Source organism: Oxyura jamaicensis, chromosome 3 (genome assembly GCF_011077185.1).
Source record: "Oxyura jamaicensis isolate SHBP4307 breed ruddy duck chromosome 3, BPBGC_Ojam_1.0, whole genome shotgun sequence".
Taxonomy (NCBI): domain Eukaryota; kingdom Metazoa; phylum Chordata; class Aves; order Anseriformes; family Anatidae; genus Oxyura; species Oxyura jamaicensis.
In genome coordinates this window covers 84,478,798-84,499,869 of record NC_048895.1, presented here as the reverse complement: position 1 = coordinate 84,499,869, position 21,072 = coordinate 84,478,798, and the positions used below count along the sequence as shown (strand labels likewise).

The window sequence follows — 21,072 nt, the reverse complement described above, 5'->3', positions numbered from 1 at the left end:
CCTCTCAGAGCCTACAATGTGAAGCCTTGTTTTACAAGGAAAACAAGTCATGCCATGTGAGGAACTGTTTGCTAGCCATGGTGAAGGGAAAAATTAAAAATAGAAGAAAAAAAATCAGACTCTTAGATGACAGATCTTTTTAATCCTTCCCCACAAGAAATGTCTCAGACCATTTTTAAGAAACTCCTAGAAGTCAGACTGAAGTGTTAGATGGATGACATTTATTTTTTACATAAAGGAAAATAGAGTGATCTACTATTCAGTAATTAGTACAGTGTAAATAGTTTTACTCTAAGTGTGGCCAGAATTTGGTATAAAACATGCTTTTGGAAAGGACAGATCTTTTAGTACAGCCCCTCAAGGCTGGTATATAACTACTCTGAAATAAAGACCCTTGGCACTATAAGGACAAAAATCATTGTTAGACATAAGCTTCCAGGACATAATTGCTATTTAAACTAAAGGGCAAACACTGCCAGAGTGCGATATCCAGTAGATATATATAAAAAAAATAATAATAAAAAAAAAATTTGGATTAATAAAGTGATACTTCACAATGGGATTTCTTCAATAATAACACAGGAGTTGGTCATTTGGAACAGAAATTAAATGTTAACTTGCAAAAGGGAAGGTTGCAATAAATCAATGAGACTGTAACTTTGGCAAACTAGATGAGGCTCTTGAGCAAAAATGCAGCTTTCCACACCCTATCCCTTTTAATTCAAAGATGCAAGAATTCTGAAGACTACATCCCGAAGATGAACTGTTTATTCTGTTTGGAACCTTTCCCTACTGAATGAGAGGAAATCAGTGGTAAAGAGGCTGCCCATCAGAACAAAAAAAAATAGTTAATTCAGAGCTGTCCCTACAAAGTAAGGACTGCCCAAAAGTGAGCGTGTTAAGACTCTGCTGTTAGCAAAGCTAGTAGCACAAACTCCTCAGCCATGAGCAGGAAAGAACTCGTGATGCTATACAATGAAGACTAAAGTCACAAAGAGAGGAATGCTGATTAAGAGAAACAAAAAGGGTAAGTCTTTTCCTCTCAGTTTTGAAGAATTTAAAGTCCCTAAACCAAGGAGAACAGAGTTGTGAAACTACTATACAAAACAATACTTTAGATCCTTAAAAATAATTTGCTCTATGAAAGCAGAAAAGTATTATCTACAGAGAGAGAGACTGGAGCAATAACAAGCCTTTTTGAGTTGTCATCAGTAGGTGGTATGAAAAACTTAAAAACTAGTTCCTACGGAGAGTGAAAAACACAGCACGTGGGGTAGCAGTGGGAGGGAGTAAAATGCAGAATGAATCAAGGAGTAGAGTGTAGCAGACAAACTCAGAAGAATTCCTTCAGTAAATTAACTGATTCTTATAGCAAGAAAATACAGTTCGTTCAACCTAGCTAGATTTCACAGCCATGACATGGCTCTAAAAACTTTGCTCAAGTGGCACAGACCATGACTAGTAGGAGAACTGCACAGTAGGCAGGCTTTCTAAGGAAAGAATAACAGTTACTGGTTTTGAGAAGATATAAAGAGATAACAGAATGTGATTACTGAAGTTCCTTAAGCCAGGTCTTTCTATTAGTGACAATGGAAAAAATAAGTTTGCTGATGAGTTCTTTGCTCTTTTGAGCATTGGCAAACCATCTAATAAGACCAGATGTGGGGCACAGCACAAATGGTATCAACTGAAGCAATCAGAAGCCAACAGGACAAAATTTAGTAGACCACAAATGTAGTAAGATTATTAGGAATAATGAACTTATAATAAACTTATTGGCAGAAATAAAAACGGAACTGGGTCTATGCACCTCTATCTATGTACTATGCACCTCTGTCACACCTTCCAACACATTTCATCAGCAGTGCTTAAAAACGTCAGAGAACTAAGTCTTTTCTAGCCTGAGGTGGATACTTTCTCTTCCTTCACATGAAGAGATTGAGGCCATTAGCTGGAAACACAGAGAGCAAGATCACTGTGTATTCATTGCAATGCATCATACACAATGCAACAACAAAAAGAAAACTATAATCCTAAAGTGCACCAGAAGTATAACCAGACAAGAAAGAAAAAGCACACACACAGCTGGACAAGAAGACAGTGATAAGAAAGAGCTCTTCCAAAGCGACACAAAAAATCTGTGCTTCCCACTTTCAAGAGAAGTAAATCCTAACTGCAACAGCTACAGAAGAATGTTTTCACCCAGCATGAGAAGGGAAAACCTGAGAGCTCAGCCTCTTAACACGGACACTTAGGAAAGAGGCTCTGAATGGATATACAGAGACCTCGAGCAGGAAGAGAGCTTGTCAACTTAAATGTATGTGAGCAAGTGAAAATTAATCATGAACAACAGTCAAACTTGAAAACTAAATTTTAGATTCTACCAGTCAGAACACTGATATGCTTGAACAACTTTCTAAAAATAGGAAAAAAAAAAAAAGACAACTAATTATTATTAAAACAAATCGTCTCTTGCATAATTGCTGGAAGTGCATCATAGCTGCTTGAACTGAATCAGTCTCCAGCTATTTTGAAGTCCCTTGCATATTTAGGTTCTCTTTAGCTTTAAGGAGCAATCTCTGATCACAGCAGGCTCCCATGATAAGCCAAAAAATATCTATAGACTTCCTACAAAGTCAGAAGAGATTGCTGCAGCTTTGGATGAGTGGAAAATAACATTTAATTTTATTAAGCCAGTTTAAAAAATAAAAATCGAAAGGGCTTCTATACTGTTTCCAGAACTCTAACAAAGGATCAGACGGTAGGAAGTGGACGGGAAGTAATTAAACCGAGAGTGAAAAGTTTCCATCTTCCTAGCATCCCACCCCAATCAGTTATCTATTCTATTCAGGAATACTCTATTTGTCTTCAAAGTTGAACATATCCATGAAAAGATCTGAGAGATTGCCCTAAGAGTGCCTGAAGTTATATAAAGCTCTACAAGATACTGACAATTTGTTTTTTCTTAAGGAAATGTTTGTTCACAAACATTCTGCAAACTCAGTACAGGCTTTTACCGGGACTAATAAAGCATGACGATGGCTTTACTCTTCAGGATCCTTATGAGCTCTTACATACTATTCAAAGGTGGAACCTCTCAAAAATTTCAAAAACATTTCCGTAGGACTACAGCTGACCAGTTCAAAACTACTGCATGTAAAATCTTATTTGAAGCTATTCTGTATTTCAGATGCGGTCACTACAAAACCTGATCTAAAAATACAGTCCCATGTAAGCCCAGCAAAACAGGAGCTCTCTTCAGACTTCATGAAGGCCACAACACACAAAGTAACTGGTCTTTAAAGTTCCAGTTCTGCTGGAGATTACACCAGGCTGTCCATGTGAGCAAGTGGTACGCCTTTTCAGACACTAATCCAAAATTCCCCTCATATCGGGGAAACAACCAACGTACAGAGCACATTGCTGAGTGGCCCTGGATGGACTCTGATCTTCCACGTTGTTCTTCTGCAATTTTTTTGGTATGCCATTTAGGCTAAAGTTCAAGTAGGCTAAAAAATCAATCAGCTGTCAACAGCTACTAGGTAGGCAATCCAAGTTTACTAATTAGTGAAAAGGAAACAATGTTGTAACTGATATGATAACACCGGAGTGTATCAGGTTGCGTTGAAAGTGAAAGTAAGGTTAGAAAATAATGAATCACGTTGCAGAGATCAGTGAAAGAGTATGCTTTCTTTTGTAAGATGAAACTCTCTGCTACGTTTTCAAAATAATGACCAGACCTCAGAAGACAGGGTAGGAAAAACACTATGTTAAAAAGACAATAGGAGGCACAGCATAGGAATTGCCTAGTAAAAGGAGGTTGGAAATAGATGATCTGAAGTCCCTTCCAACCCAAACCGTCCCTTGTTTATATAAATCTCTCAAGTAACCACACAGAACTAAAAACAAAGGACAGAGTCAAAAACCAGCTCTCTGAAGAAGCAGGAGCATGCTGAAAAATCTGAATCACAACTTGGTAGCCTCTGCTTGATTGACAATTTGCAGGAAGAAACCCTTTTCACCTGAAACATTTGATGCTGTAACACTGACACAGTAAATTCTAAACAAAATAAGGATTAAATTGTAACAAAATACTGAAACCATCTTTGGGGGTGGTTGGGGAGTCTGGCCAAATTCACAAAAGCTTGACAACATCTCCATTATCTATTGTCACCTCCACTGTGGTTCCCAATTTTTCTCACTGATTTATACAAAACCACCAAACGTATAAGAAAGGGTACAGAGACTGCAAAGAGGGGGAAAAAAATATCACAAGTATCACTGCATCAAGTAGTGCAGCAGACTCTCCTTTAACTTCAAGAAGTGTCAAAATTATACTCTCAACAGTTTCCACTGTGAAAATAATAGTAATAATTAAAAAAAAAAAAAAAAAAAACAGGCAGGGAGATTCTTATGGGATGCCTGAACTTGTGCTTTACTTGAGCAAGTCTTGCATATGACAATTTTAGTCACTGTTTACACTAACAGCTCCAAATAGATTCACAATACAACCAGAGATCAAGGCTAAGAAAGTGTTTCTTTTTAGAACTTTGAAAAGATATATACAGTATGTGTAGCAAGACTGGGGAGAATGTAAAAGCTCAAAGAAAGGGCCATGCAATATGACTACCAAATATCTTCCAAAAGTAATTAAGGACCCACTTGGAAAGAAATGCATGGAACCAGGAAGAGTACCAGACAACTTTGCATTCATCAGATACCAGCTAGCTGCAGATGTGGAAACAAAACCTCAGACTTTAGCTTCAGCAATCTTGTCCTTATTTCCTAATGTCTGCCTGGTCTGAACTTTTATATTTTAAATGTAAAGCATTTATCTACATTGACTGGCATACAAAAATTAACTAATACCTGGCTATGAAAAGGCATATATTCACATCCATAACTTCATATAGTGAATGTAAAGCAAAGCTTCAAGCTGTCTCACTGGGTGCGTGACAGTACACATTTCCAATTTCAAAGACAAGCTTTACTGTTTAAATACAACTAGTGTATAATACATATCACTACATTTACTGATTCCGTGCCTGCATTTCTACAAGAGTAACTTGTTTTCTTACAATGCCATCTGAAATAGCAGCAGCACTTCAAAGCTACACCATTATCATCATAATTTAACCAAAAGAGGGTGGCTTTACAAGGCAGGTTAACATCTGCCTGCTGATTCTACTCCCCCAAATGTTTTCAAAGGCAATCAAATGAAATTACTTAATTTCCAAGAACGCCTTCAAAACAAGCATATCAAATACAATATTTAGTTTCCGCAGCCCAAGGCTTCTTAAGGAAGAATCAATCTGAGAAGGAAAACTAAGGTCTAAAGAGAGCTACATGTTTTCATTACTACACTTTATGATAGATACTAAGAGCTTGAGTCTAAACTTTAAGACTGGTCGGGAAACCTTAGTGAACCTAGAAATAAGTTTGTGAAAACAAACTTTACTCTTTTCGCCATATGACAGCATTACATACTTCACTGAATAAAGTTTGAACATACTCTAATGGAAGCTATTGCAGTGAAGTAACAAGCAAATAAGGTGTGAAGACAGGACTGCTCCTTGATAAGATCTTTCCAATATGCTTTCCTCTACCTAACTTTTCCTCTACTTAACTATCAGAAATTTAGTCATGCTGTAACCCTCTAAACGTGAAAAGCAGTTGCTAGATTTTTGTATTCTCAGTTGTAGGCACACCTATATCTACTGAAGCAAAACTTTTGTTCTTCACAACTACTACTTCAGGAACACCCAGACATAACCAATACAGCTTTTAAAAAATGTATATAGAGTTTTAGTTCCTTGCTTCACGTACCTGACGTTAATGTAAAGACATTAAAAATTTAACTTAAAATTAACTGATAACTAATTCCAAGGTTACAGGTAACCTTTCCTTCAAAAAAAAATAATGCTGAGAAAGGCATTTTTTTGGCTGAAGACATTTGGCTGAAGAATATATAAACAGACATTTGTATTTTCTCCCTTTTCAGACTATTTCCACTTTAATTTGTGGTGAAGAATGTCTAAGTTGGTCAGGCTAAGGAACAGGTCTTTGTCATGCTAAAAACCACTTGTCTTGCTTTCTCACAAATACAGATCTGCATTTTTTTTAAAATATATTTCTCAATTGCAGAGAACAGATACTGTCTCATCAAAAGAGGCTAGAGAAGCCAGACCAAGCTTCTGGTCGGCTTGGTAAGACAGTGTAAGATACTCAATGCTTTGCAAGTCATAACCCAAATAATTCAATAGTTACTAAGTTCACAGTTTCATTAGTGGTTTTACACCACTACAAGCCCCCCCCCCCCCCGCTTTCTTTGGTGGAGGAGTGATGAGAATAATCAACTTCTGCAATAACTTCCAAATCTCCAACTGAGTACGTAAGTGTAAGACCAACCTACAAGTTCTTTACCTCCAGAGATAGAAGCACATTAATGCTTGTATGCCATGTGTGTTCAGCAATGGTGTATATATATCTAAGTATTCTGTAACATTTTTCCATACCAGGAACCTGAGAGTTGCTGTTCCCCACTAATGTACCTGTTAAGGGGAAAGTTTATATTTTAGCTTTGATGTGGCAATATAATGCAAAGTCAGAGTAATTTATTTTCCTGAAAGGGTTCTCAACTATTTACGTAAGGTTCTAGTAGTAAGGTTCTATCCTTTAATCTCTGAACCCCAAGGATGAAAGTTTTGTCCCCACTTTTCTTTTAGCTGTCAATTAAAAAATAAAAACAGTAGAGGAAATAAAATTTTTATGTTTATGCAGTTAAATCCAGACTTTGGCCTAAAATCTCAAGCAAATTGCTTCTGGGCTGACATTTTAGATGAGTAGGACAAAAATCACATAATAGTAAATTGGCATTGTAACTGCAGCTGCAAAAACTTAAACTTGTTAGCAAATTGACACTTTTCAATTCATCTTAACACTGTACTTGTTTTAATGCATTGCTTTTAATACATTTGGAAGAAACCACACTCACCACACTAGCCAAACCTTTGAATAAGCTTTTTAACACTTGGTAAACACGAAAAAGTCTAAGTCCTTACTTTGTTTAAAAAATGTGTTTATATTTAAAGTCTAAGTTTCATAATCTGTTGCTAATTAATAAACATACTGAAAAGAACATATGCAAGTGATAAAATTCCTACTTCTGGATACAATCGTTGTTTACATAAAACACAGGTAACATTTTACATGAAAGTTTGGGATTATTCATCATGAACTTCCTACAGAAAAGTACCTAGAAGGAATGAAAGCAGCTAAGATTCTGGTACAGAAATTTAGCTGAAAATATGCCAAGCTGAAAATGACAACTTATTTTTCCCCAGAACAGATGAAAACCTAAGAAGCCTCATCCTCCTTTAAGCAACTACAGCTATCGAATATATTGTTGTCAAACTGGGTCTCAATAAAAAAGTGTTTTTTATGCTTAGGACCAGAGTTTTTCAAAAGTGGCAAAGAACCGCAAGCATACCCTATACTTTCTCCAGCACTGATGCAAGAGGCAGGTCAGCCTCCAGGCGACTTTGAAGTTACTTCTGCTGCTTTCTATCAAGCAGGACAAAGGGCCTAAGAGTGACTAACACCCATTCAAGCAATAGCAGACAGTGCCGTAACAAATCATCCACTATTTAAGTACCAATCTGGTTTCCAGGAGAAGCAACATTTACTCAGTGACACACAACAACCATGTTTCTTGGGGAGATTAAAATTTTTCGTTCACGAATGTGACAGACAGCCTCTTTTGAAATAGCAACTAAAGGTACAGGAGGTGGAGAACCAGTTCTGTGAGGATTTTTTCCTCTTCCTCCTCAAAAAGAATCAGAAGGTTGCTTCAAATCACTAGTTTACAGAGCTCAGGTTGTAGTGCATTTCTGAATGCTCCCGGCATTCTGTGTGCTCTGATGACATACGCTTTTGCATTTAGAAAAAAAGACTCATCAGCAAATTTGTAACAGCTGGACATAGACAGTGTGACCTCTAAGTGTCAAAGGCTAAGGTGGCTTAGCCTTTCAACAAGTTGGATAAAACCACAAAGGTAGGAGGATTTTGAAGTATTCGCATCTGTCAATATAATACAAGACTGAAAACATTCTTTCTGTATCAGTATTTCAAAGCATTCTTCAGAATATGATGAAAGCACTAAGGCCACCTTTGCAGTGAATTCAAAGAGGCTTCCAGAAACACTATCCACCCAGAACGTGTTGCGAAAAGCACTGTAATCCACAGCAGCGCTCAGAAAGACTGTCTTAAAGCTAAGGTAACAGCAAGAATTGGCCCATATGAAGTCTTCACAAGCATTAGGAGGAAAACTTGAAGAATTCCAAGCAGAAGACTGACCTTAACAGGCTTTCAGGCATACAGGAAGCCCCTGATGCATACGAATAATGTGAGATGTAAGGAAGCCTACTAATGGCTTTAGCAAAGCCTTACTTTTCAACGATTAACTTGCCATGGCAGCCAATCCAGCAAGACAGAAACGTGACACCTAGTCATGTAAGATCTTTGGGCTGGCTAGTTCTGTTTGGGTATCAGCTGAACCATTTTTTGTTTATAGGCATCTGTATTCCTACCTGATTTATTTCTACTTTATCCAACGTGTGTTGTTGTTGTTGTTGTTGTTGTTGTTGTTTTTTAAAAAAAAAAAACACCATAAAGGTTAGTCAGCAAGACTTTATCAACTAATATACAAGCTTACAATAATTGCAATGCCTACTTACCATATCTGATTTAATCTGGTATCAGATTCAAGCAAAGCAATTACATTTGAAGGTGCACTACAAAAAATCATATGCTCTACAGTACCAAGGCTTATAAAAATCCCTGTCCTTCCCTAGTCTCTCATTCCTGATACTGCACTACAGTCACCATACTTTCAACAGCATACTTGCAAGTAACGGCAGTCACCATATGTTCCTACAACTGTTCATTAAGCTATGCTGTAAACCAAATTATAAAAAATAAAAATAAAAACACAAAAATTACAGGCCTTTCAATACATATCCTGAAAACTTTCAGGAAAGATTTTTTAAAAAACATATTTCTTCAGGGCAGCCTGTTCATGGGACAAGAACATTAGTGTTACTGCGTGTGAAACCTACTCTCTACGGCTCCATACAGAATACCTCCTGCAAGCAGCCTGAACCAGCAGATCTTGGCCTTGTCACTTTTCCTTAAAGGCAAGTCTGTAAGGGAGGCCACAGAAGTCAGGGCAGTACTGTAACACCATAAAGCTATTTGGGGTCAGACTCAAAGAACACCAGTACTTATGTCCAATTGCAACACCCACAAAAAATCAATCGCCAACCCCAAAACTTTTGCATCTACTTGGTGTAATTAGGCTCCTCCTTTCTCACCTGGAAGAGTCTCAAGTCCCTGTGTTGTTTTCTCTTCCCCTCAAACATTCTCAGAGCTGAGAAACTTCAGCTTAAGGCCTACAGGAATGATGAGTGTGAGGCCAAGCTGCAACAGACGCCATCTGAGTGACAACCCTGGCATTCCTAATAAACCAACAGTTATTAAGTCCAATTTAACTTTTTGAGAACACCTGCAAGAAAACAGGTATTATGACAACTGAGTGCTGAACAGCTTTTATTTATGGCCTAACAGAGCCATAACTAATCCTGCAAATTCAAGCGCGTCCAAAGCTTGAATCCAAAGGCTTCAATTTACCTAGAACAGGATTTCTAGATGCAGGAACACGAGCTTGGCAGAAGTGCCTGAACTGACACGCTGCAGATTCAAGATTCATGCCTCTCCACTGCAGCACAACTTCAGAAGTAAGTCAGGGAAATAGTCCAGTGTAGAAATATATTGCTGAGGCACCTGCTGGGTAAGTGGCAGGTGTTGAACTGTACCTTGCCACCTGAGCAGACAACAGAATTTATGTCTTTTATTTCCCAGCTGAACAACTTAACTAAAAAAAGCCAAGTACAACTGCCACCATTCCTGTGCCCTCATTTCAGGAGAGCAAGGCATTTCCTCCACTCTTGGGAAGATGCCTTACCACACCAGGGATCCAGACACCACACAGCGGCTTTGAATACAAAGTAGCATTTCAAATACCTCTCCACATACTCTGCCACCAAATAGCTCTTGCTAGACAGCTCATCACCTGGTGTATTTTTCCTACATTGTCCACTAAGACATCCAAATCTACCATACTGCTCAGGCAAGCGAGGATGTGGAGGAATATTGCATTTAGCTGTGGGGATTAAGAACCTCACTCCACAAGAGCTGAGGTGCTAAAACAGTTAAGTCCTTCAGTGAATCTAGGCCCTGGGTAATGAGCCACAGCATTAACATTTACTAGGCCTGTCTTGTCCTTCTGTAACAAAACCACTGGTTTCATGAAACATGTAAGCCCTAAAAGTTGGCTGTAGAAACCACTTAAGGTTTATTATCCTAGGTTTCTTAGTAAGCCTGCTCAATGCTTCCTGTACATGGGAACTACAACCAGTGAAACTGCCCTGGTATTATAACACCAAAGCCACAACCCCAGCAATTCCTCCGAAAAATGAGTGACAAAAACACACAAAGAACACATTTTACATTAGCAGCTGTATTAAGTCAAAAACAGCAAGTATATTTTACAGGCTACAAATAACAATAAACACCTGTATTTGCATGTGCCATTTACAGCCCTCCTAGAACTTACTTGCTACGCCTCAAAAATTGTCTAAAAAGCTTTATAGACCTCTTGATTTTGATATCCCTATGGCTAATTTCACTCTTTGGGGTAGGGAACATCTTTCTTCAGTCTAGCTGATTCAAGTCATTAAGCCTGACCTGAATGCCCATGAACTACGACACCAAGTTATAAAAGAAAGACCTATATAAATTCTATCACCACAGTGAAAGCGACAAGTGAAAATGTCGAACATTTAAATTACATGCATACTTACTGAGTAAACCCACGTGTCAGTCACTTATGAGACTGAATTTACTATTAATTATAAAGACCAAAATCTGGCAAAGAGACCAAAGGAGTTTCAAGTTCAACCATAACTGTGCTTATTTATTTAACAGCAAATCTTAAGTTTAAATAACAAAACAAAACAAACAAACAAACAAAAAAACTGAAAGCAAAACCCTCAGAGAGAATGTTCTACAGGACCACTACCACTCAGTCTCCTAGTGGCACCTACCTGTAACACATCAAGGCATAAAAACTTTGATTCCCTCATCTAAGTTCAATACAGAATGAGAAATTTATTAGGCTACTAAGGCTTTGCAATTTCACATTCATTGACCGGATAAAAGGAATTAAGTTTCAAACAGATGAGTTGAGTTTTAATTTTAAGTGAGACAGAACTCACATGACTCAGATTTTGATTTTGATGCTGACAGTGAAGAATTCAAACTGGGGAGAACTTAAAAATACCCAACTCTACTTTAGGGATTTGCCACAACGCTTTAGATGCACCAGCTCTCCATCTAGGATAGGAATACCTGTCTGGACTGATTATCACTAAGCTAACAATCATTTTTTTTCTAATTCAATCAACACCTCCAAGGTCTGCATGGAACTTTTGTTACAACAAAATCATTCAGTACTCGTTCTGTAGTACAGACACTGTTTTGTCAGGCAAATATGAGAGGTTCTTGAATGCTAAATCAGGTCTCTCCTGTCATTCAACTACCAGGTTTGGTTCTTCCAGATGACATTCCCCACCTGATCCAAGAAAACCCAATCTGTAAAAACTTTCCCATCCCCCAAATACTCTATTTTTCAGGAGTATGAGATGACAAACTGAACAAGTCAATGGAAGTTACAGCAGTTATCAAAATCATTTAATAGCAGCTAATCTAATGATGTTTCCAGTTGATATGCCAGTTAGGACATTGGGAAAAGACTGGAAGCTCTGCTTAAGTGCTCACTTAGTAAAGCAGACTCTTAACACCTGCAGCTCTGCAGAAGTAACTATGCAATATGGAGCCTCATGCTCCAGAAGCATCTTCCCCGCAGTTGTCTAAAACCCCTCCAACTTCCATCCATGTCCTTTGAAGTGAAGCATCAACCACAGAAGACTGGTGAAATATGCACACACTGTAGAGAGATGCCTCTCCTGGATATCTGGCTCATAGTTCTTATTCATTCATTTGAGCCAAATTGATGGCCAGATTTAAAACTCCCCTCACCTCACTCAGCAGGCAGACTTCTCACATTCATTTCTAGCATGAAGCGCACACTATTAGCTGCTGGGAGCTTCTGATTATCTACACATTTCTCTACAATTCCCAAGATCTTCAAATGTAATTTTTACTCTTTTTTGGTGTTTGTGCCTCTTAGCACCCTTGAAACAAGTACTTCCGTTTTTCAGGGTGTTGCCTAAAGTCTCAGGTACCTGTAATTTAGATTCTGACATCTCTTGAATGGACTTGCCTTACAAACAGAAGATGGACTCAGCCTCCTCTGACTAAACTCCATGAAGACTATCACACATCCACTACAAGCAGTAATGGAAAGGCAACATAACTGTGCAGTGAGCACACACACCTCAACTGGTAACAGGGAATAGCACTGAGGAACAAAGATCTGTACTCTTAACTGCAAGCTGATTGAATGGGATCCTTTCATAAGTTCAGTTGCAGAAAACAATGCAGAAGGAGCAATACTGAACCTAGGGCATTGCTGTAGGAGTCTAGGCTGCTCTTTCCCATAAAGCTTAGCAAAATTTCTTCCTTATGAACTGTCCTATATAGTGAACATCTCAAAAATTTCTCTGGGTTCAGAGTGGCCCTCCTGCCTTGTGCTAAGTGTCTGCTTTTATGTTTTTTGTTTGGTCAGTGTAACTATGGCAGGTGTCTTCAGATGATCTTTATGCTGGTTTCCAAGACCACTATTCCACTACAGCTGAGAGCTGCCTGAAGTTCATTTGCCTACTCTCAGCATTCTCAATGACTCTCCATATTCTACAACGACTTTTGAAATTTTCTTCAGTAGGCAAAGTCTGAATTGCAAACACATAATTACCTTTTTGAATTAAAAGATACGTACAAAGACCTACTTAATATCAAGAAACAGAAGGAAATACCTGTCTCATCCATCTTCCAGAAGAACTAGTTTAGTGCAGAACAGACCAAATTTGAAACTTGCATGTGGAGGAACTCTACACAGAAAGGCTGACAGTATTCAGTCAGGGCCAAGGCAGCATACAACAACATTGTATGAGATCAGGTGACTCCTGAAGAGCTTTAGCCAGATTAAGAATTAGTAATGCAAAAAATAAACCGGTTTTCATCTTGGTTTCCCAGGCAGGAAACAGAGCACTAAAGGAGGGTCTCTGTCACCCTGGCTCTTATGCATGATCTCTGACAATGTAACCTAGCACTCCAACTTCACATGGATGAAGCATATAGAAAGATGACTATGAAATAGACAAAGAAGCGACTTTTTACATTTTACAGATTTGGTATTTGCCCCATTAAACTGAATAGGAATTTCTCTTGACTTCACTGGATGCAGGACCTTGCCCTATATTACAAATGCATGCTTCAAGATGGCCTACATTAGAAAGTACTAAAAGCAAAAAGTTTAGAAAGGTTGCCTTGGCATATCTGCATAAAGCACAATAATTACCATGTTGAAGTAAGACCGGATTTTGACCCCTCTTGCCAAATCCCAAACTATGACATTTCCATCATGTCCAGCAGAGAAGAGAACTCTTGGATCAAACGGATGAGGTTCAAGTACAAACACTTCATCTTCATGGCCCTGAAATTAAGGATACAGCAAGAAGAACAAGAGAATTATCTCAAATACTTACGCAGGAATTCAAAATGATAACTCTGACAACTGCAATGTTCCCACGTGAAAGTGTCCAGCACATAACAACCACTTAGACTATATATTTTTTTCAATCTGTATTATATTCTTCTCTATCCAGTTGCAATTTTAGCTTCATAATAAGTATGTTAAGTATGACAACTTCATAACAAGTTTGTCCCACAGCTTTCATCATTTCATTTGATGTTTTTGATCTTAATGCTGGGCAGATTTCTATTTGTTTAGGCATGGTAGCAGTTAGAAATTTAATTTAGAGCCATGAAAGAATTAAGTATAACTAAAAGTAAGAGAACTACATCTCCAGAATTAACACTAATTTTAAGCTTTACTTGAAATATTTCCATTCCTCGTTACCTACAGCTAACTAGCTAACTATTTTTACAACCAAAAAAAAAGTATGAGACATTAGTAAAAACTAATGTTTGATTCATTCTCTCTAAAAGACTGCTTTTCAGTACCCATAAAATGATGAGGTTGCAGTAACATGGGTCTGTCTTTAAACAGGGCAACTTTATCCATTAACTGTATTTCAAATATTTGTCACACTAAGAGAGTCAAAAGTAACAACTGTTTCCTTCTCTCCTTCCAAGACAGCATTTTAGGAAAGAAAAAAAGTCCAAAATTAGTTTCAGACATCTCAAACAATAATGGTGATTTGTACTTCAAAGCTTTATTTTCTAGGAAGCAGCTGAGAAATACCTCAATTACATTTCAATTATCTAAATACATTAATTAAGGCTGCTTTCAGGTAGAAAAAATGCTTAAGGAAGAATTTTGATGACCTATATATAAATTCTGCACTCTGGATTGATAAATGAAGGTGGAGCACCTTACCATGAGAATATGAATGAGTTGGCCAGTGAAAGAATTCCAGACTTTCAGTGTCATGTTATTGACTGCAGTTATAACAGAGTTGTCATGGCGGTCCCATGCCACCATGGTCACTTTCAGTTTTGTGATTTTGTCTTCAACTCCTTGTGGATTTTGTCTAAAACAAAAGAGCAAAAAGAGCTTCAAAGCAATTCTAGCTTGCTAAAAACATTTTTATGTCCGTAACAACTGATAATACTTCTGTATTTTACTTTATTATTACAAAAAACAGCATTATTTCTTCAAGAACCTGGAGGAATGAAAGGCATTTTCCAATTTTCTAACATATACAATCAGAAAAGCATTACAGATTTTTAAACAATGACTATAGAGTCCTCTCAATATTTCAAAGACTATGTTGATCTGTTTTTTTCCAAGATAATGCTCTCTGATACATAATCTAACCCAATTAAGATTAAAATCCATAGTATCTGTTGTCTTATGTGAAGAACAGAAATCCAACCTTGTTAATCAGTGAACAGTAATTTGGCCCGTAGAATACCTGTATTAAGCAGTTGTAAGTACAGAAAGAAGTATTCTCATACTTCTACATGAATTAAAATTCTCAGGCCACATTCAGTACTATATCATTACCCTTATACCATTTTACTATCAGTAATAATTATGCTTAGTCTTGCCTGTATTTTATTTTTATCCCTATAAAAATGAAACACCAGCTACCTGTAACATAATCAATTGGAATACCCCCAAATTACTTTTGTTGGCCATGTGTTTTAAAAATGTATTGCCCTTGAAATCTCTTTTATTCTTTCTTCTGTGAAAACATCAACCAAGTCTAACAATAACAGGATCACCAACAAAGTGGACAACGAAGGATCTTCCATATGTATGCACTGTAATATATGATATATCCATATATACTGTTCAGCTCAGAAGTACAACATATAGTTGTAGACAGATTACTTTCTAGATCACCCAGGAGGCTGAATTCTTTCTTTTCTTTAAGTGCACCAATTTCATTTTCTTTGATAAATAGTATTTATGAAGAAAAGATCAACTATGGAACTGTCCCTTACACAGTTATCCAAAGGGACAAAAAATAATTCAGCTACAGGTGCTTAACTGAAACAAGCAGTTCAGTTTCTCAAAGAAGTTCATCACTTGTGACCACAATTTAAAAAGAACCTATTTCTTTTTCTCCAGGATCAGTTAAAACGATGATTTTTTACAGGCCATATTTTCAAGAAAAAGTAGCTCAGTCTTTGTTTTCAGGGTGCCAATGCACTATAGATTGTCATCCAACAGCTTTATATTCATATTTTATTGCACTTGCTTAGAACACAATACTTTCTGATCCAAACTTCCAACTAAAGTATATAGCTTATTTAGTCGTCTCTTCCATGCCTCTCTTGATCTTTCAGATGCCTTTTCACAGGATTACTCCTCATGTCTTTTTTTTTTTTTAATTAAATATCCTTCTTTAAACTACTCAACATGATTAGTGAAGGGAAAAGGTTTACCCATTAAACCGTTATAAATCTTTCTAATGACCATCTGTTGGAAAACATTTCCTCCATGCCAAAATAAAAAAGTCTAAACCACAATCCCTACCAAGTTTTTCTCCATCTTCAAGCCTTTTTCATTATTTGGTCTGGTGTATCTAAGTTTCCTATACCTACACAAAGCCTTGCAAATTCTCAGATTATTGAGAACCCATTACATAGCAAGTGACTTATTTGCTCTGGCATGTGATATGAAAGAACCCAAAGCTCCTTTTCTGGGTACACAGATTCCACAATAACTTTTAAATAATACCAGAATGCAGGAAATCTCAAGAACAGATCTGATCTGGTTTTCTTCGTTTTCAAATACCTACGTAAAAAGCATAAATTTGACCTTTAATGTAGTTTGTATATCTTTTACTCCTTTAATTGAGCCAAAGAACTAGCGGACCTACTATCTGGACAAACTAGTTTCCAAAGCTGAATATATAGTCAAATATTTGCTTTCATTGGACTTCAAGAGCTAGATAAGCATATTGTAGATTTAATCCATAATCATTTAAGTTTTTATGAAAATAAGTCAGCAAACAATATTAATGGACTTCAAGTATCTGTCTGATAGCAGAACATTCTATATTACTTACCCTGCTGGGCGAGTAGCCATATCCAACAAAATGCTTTTCCACTCCCTCCGTTTAAATTGCCAGATTCGTGCTGTTCCATCACGGCTTCCACTCACAAATCTAACAAAAGAGAAGAAGTTACACTGAGATCAACGGCAGGTCTGTACAGAAAAGACCCTTGTAAAAAGGGGTAGAAACTATAGAATTCAGAATTCTAAAAAGTAAGCTGAAGTAAAAGGAGTGCAATCAATGTCAGAATGCTGTACTACTGGCTTGAGGTGAAAAAACACTTCATGTACCAGTAAAAACGTAACAGTCTGCAAAAAAGTGAAATCTGCTTCCCTAATATGAGCCCCTTCCAAACTAATTTTATTTTGATCCGTGGTGCATCTTGCTTAGTTATCACAGTGCTCTGCCATGGGGACACGGCAGCCCAATGAGCATTCTAAAAGCCTGCCCCTATCACTCCACGTAAAGCTACTAACGAGATATAAGATGCAAAAATTACTGAAGTGAGAGGAGAGCTGCAAGCTGAAGTAGAGACTGGATTTAAAACAAACAAAATCTATTCCTCATTAGCTGTGTAACAAGGGTCTCTGAATAGCTGCAAACAAGCTTGAGCTTCTCCCTGACCTTTTTCTTCCCCTTTTTTTTGGAGTGCAGGGTCAGAAGGAGGAGAAATAGCTGGATGAAGCCTGGTTTGCAACTAACTGTATTGCAGTAAAAGTGTATGTTAGAGCATCATTTAAATAAAATGTCAGAAATTTCATAATAAATAGAACTATTTTCTTTAGCATCCTTCACATCCAACATCTAAAACTTCAGAGAAGTATTAAAAAGGCTAAACAAAACATTGTAACATTTTGTTTAATAGTTTTCTCTTTATCTAGCAGTCATTTAACTGAAAAGAGGTTTAAACATTTAAATATATCTAAACGTATAGTTATTTTACTTATGAATACATATACACATTTAATAAAAAAGTTAAAGTATTTCTATACTCCTCAATTTTGGCAAACTCAAAATACTTTAATCATTATTGCAATGAAGACAATGGTAAAACTGACGGAGTATTATTTGAAACAAGCTAGTGAGTATCCAATGATTATAGATAACTTTATTGCATGAACCTCAAAACAGAAAGCAATTTTTTAGAAACTGGTATTTACAAATCTCCGCAAGGTCAAAAAAAAAGGTATGAATAAATTGTTTGCTTACCTGCTACTGCTATTAGAGAACTGAATGCTGTCAACTTTGTCCTACATAAAAAATAAAAATAAAAAAATCAAAAGCGATTCTAAATTATCCAAATCATTCTTTTAATCAAATACATATGTAATTTAATAAAGTATTTACAGTATGAAACTCCAACTCTGATATCTTCTCTGGCTGACCTGATCCAAAGAAATAAACCCTAATGATGTGATCTGTACTCCCAGTGGCCAAAAACATTCCACCTGAGAAAAGCAAACACAGATAAGTCGTAAGAAAAACGGGCAATCTAACGTTATTATAGTGCTTTCAAATATCTGTAACATTAAATATTTAAAGTTATTCCCTTAAATTTACAGCTGTATCTCATTTCATTTGTGTCTGTAACTGACCTTTAAGTAAAAACAACAAGGTTGAGAAACTCAAAGTTTAACTGGAGTTGAATTAGCTCACATTTGTTGTTGGACAAATGTGCATCCAGAGATGTACCTGAAAAATTAGCTAACTGAAGTAATTTGTTTGTGACTAAGCTCCTAGTGGCTCAGTCTTTAACAAAATTGAATGGAAACAGAGCCCCAGTACTTTCTGAAAATACTTTTCTGTCATTTTGGTACTGTATCTAATTGTTTATGTTGCGTTCTTTACCAACTGTCAACTCTAAGCATGAATGAAATTCAGAGTGTGAGAACCTGGTAATCAGCAACTTCTTAATAAAACCTCTATATTCCTATGTCAGATAAAGCTAACTTTCAGAATCACTCTGAGGAAAAATGTCACAATTTAGAGGAACTGTAGACACAAGAGACTTACTTTCAACACTTCATGTTCAATTGTTTCCAAGAATTTCCGTATCACCAAGAGTTAATGCACAGATTCTGAATATTAATCATTAATAGTTGGTGGTTTTTTTCAATAACCATTTTAACTCAATTCCATCTTTTTAACATGAAATATGCTACAGTAACTGCATTATAATTCATTTTACTCTCTAAATGACTTCTTACATCGAGACAAAGTCACATACATATATATATAAAAGTCTTTTACCAGCACTGAAAGAAGAGCAGATCATTTGGACTCCAGGCCGAGGGCGTTCCGTAAATTTTGTTGGCCTTGGACTAAAATAAAGAAATAGTTAAATAATTTCCTAATACAGTTTCAAAAAACAAGTCAGTACGTTAGAAATAAAGCACAGAAGGACAAAATTAAATATGACAGAACAGATGGCTGCCCATCTACAAACAATTTACTGCGACTATGCTTCGTGATCTGATCTTTAGGAAACTAAGACATACAGACAGACCAAACAATCTATGTATAAAAGAGAGCTGTATGGGAATTTAAATCCCATGTCCCTCTCTCCTCAAATATTGCTATACAGAACACTTTCCTTTAAGTCACCTGTAACGCAGAAGAGAAGACAGCAGGGCCAGACACCCAGGAAGTTATTTTAAACCACTGAGTGTATCAGAGCTCTGGTTTTCTCCTGCAATACACAGCAGATTTTACTACAGGAGAGAAACTGAGGTTGGTGCTCTTTGTAGAAAAGGATACAAAAGAAATTTAAATAAATTTAAAGTATTTCACAGCATTAGAATACACCCATTTCTTCAGAAAGCATGTATTGTTTGTGGGTTTCCAATAGCCCCCACAGAAAATTAGGACTATGGCAGGAAGTTTTAAAGGAAATTTTCTTTATGCACTGTGCTTCCATTTAGGCATTTCAGTACCTGATGTGGAAGCAGAACTCAAGCTTCATGACTTGGCACTTTAAGAGAGTGTGTGTAAAAAAAACAAAACAAAGATCTGGTGCTTCAATCATTACTTCAGTTCTGCTCACCTACTGCAGCAACCCCAGCTCAGTAGGTGGTCTTGCATAGTATACCATCTGCAATCTTTAGTCCTCAAAGAATAAACTTACTAGAGAACAGCAGCATTACACCCACAAGTGTCATCACTAAAGATCTGTTTTAACATAAAAGAATGCATATTCATGACATCCAAAATTTTCTCCTTTAGAAGCAAAATGGCTTATTTCTTTTTCAGCTGAAGGCAGATGAGTAAGAGACCTTTCTCCACCTATCAGCTATTTCTATCTCAAAGAAGTAGTAAGCATTACACCTTACTGGTGCCTGTATATAAAACAACGTAATAAACACGCTGGGAATAGCAGTAAAGAAATCTTTCTCTGAATTGTCCGTTCAGTATAGGCTATTTATGTGAATCTTCCTTCAGGACTTTTAAGATAGCTCCTTGCAAAGACTTTTGGCAGGGGATGTTACAAGATACACTAAACAACACAGATCTATTACACAAAACAGTTCAAACCCTTCTTAACTGAGATACTAACTTAAAAAGAACTATCAGATGATTCGATATGCAGCTTACATAATACGGAGCAAGTGTAAATAGATAAATAGGCTGCTGTTTTCTTCCACTGTGGTTTGTGAACTCTGCCTTTGGAGTTAGGACAGCTGCAAAACAGAGCAAGCATGCACTTATGTTCTAGTTTGGATAATCATGTTAAATTCTCCAACTTACGTCTCTCTAATGTGTGTTATTTAAAGCCATTAGGAGACAAGATTATGGCATTCTTTTACACTACAACAGACCATGATCTTTACAAGATAAGCTGGACAATCAGTAACTTGGGGAAGTAAGGAAGGTAGGATAATTTCCTGAAACATACAGAAACCAAGTTAATCGTTTTGCTTTAACAAGCATTCTCAATCCAGTTGTGTAAGTGGCTGGAACATATTAAGACACTTTCACAGACATTACACAGAGAGGTCCAGGAAGGCCCTGGTAAACCATTTTCCTCCCAAGATGAGAGGCTACAGTCAGACCAGAGCCTGCACTACCACAGACAAAAAGCAATTTGCACTGTGTGCCTCAGCTAAGGGAAACACTCACCCATGGAAACAAGTTCACCTTCAAAATGCTGTCCTAGTGCAGGAACGGCTGCATAACCCAAACCCTACAGACTAACCTCACTCTGGACATGCAGGGGCTTAAGTAAGACTTCTCCAGGAAAAACAGAAGTGCGAGGCAAGGCCTCTGACTCGAGTCTTGGCTTAAAAGCCAACGAACATGGTCCGGC

General features: G+C 37.1%; 1 protein-coding gene across 2 annotated transcripts in view; it reads right to left on the bottom strand.

The window, feature by feature from the left end:
- The window catches only part of PHIP (pleckstrin homology domain interacting protein), a 103,335-nt gene that overhangs the window by 53,664 nt on the left and 28,599 nt on the right, over positions 1 to 21,072 (bottom strand). The window contains exons 1-7 of one of the 2 annotated variants that reach the window (XM_035320636.1): positions 20,361 to 20,513; positions 19,020 to 19,090; positions 18,117 to 18,217; positions 17,979 to 18,019; positions 16,782 to 16,880; positions 14,639 to 14,792; positions 13,598 to 13,732 (exon numbers count right to left, since the gene is read on the bottom strand). In XM_035320636.1, coding sequence (XP_035176527.1) covers positions 13,598 to 13,732; positions 14,639 to 14,792; positions 16,782 to 16,880; positions 17,979 to 18,019; positions 18,117 to 18,217; positions 19,020 to 19,044 — 555 coding nt within the window. In that variant the 5' untranslated portion in view covers positions 19,045 to 19,090; positions 20,361 to 20,513. Of the gene's footprint in view, positions 1 to 13,597; positions 13,733 to 14,638; positions 14,793 to 16,781; positions 16,881 to 17,978; positions 18,020 to 18,116; positions 18,218 to 19,019; positions 19,091 to 20,360; positions 20,514 to 21,072 lie in introns of those variants that run through there. The other variant, XM_035320635.1, reaches the window with a different exon arrangement.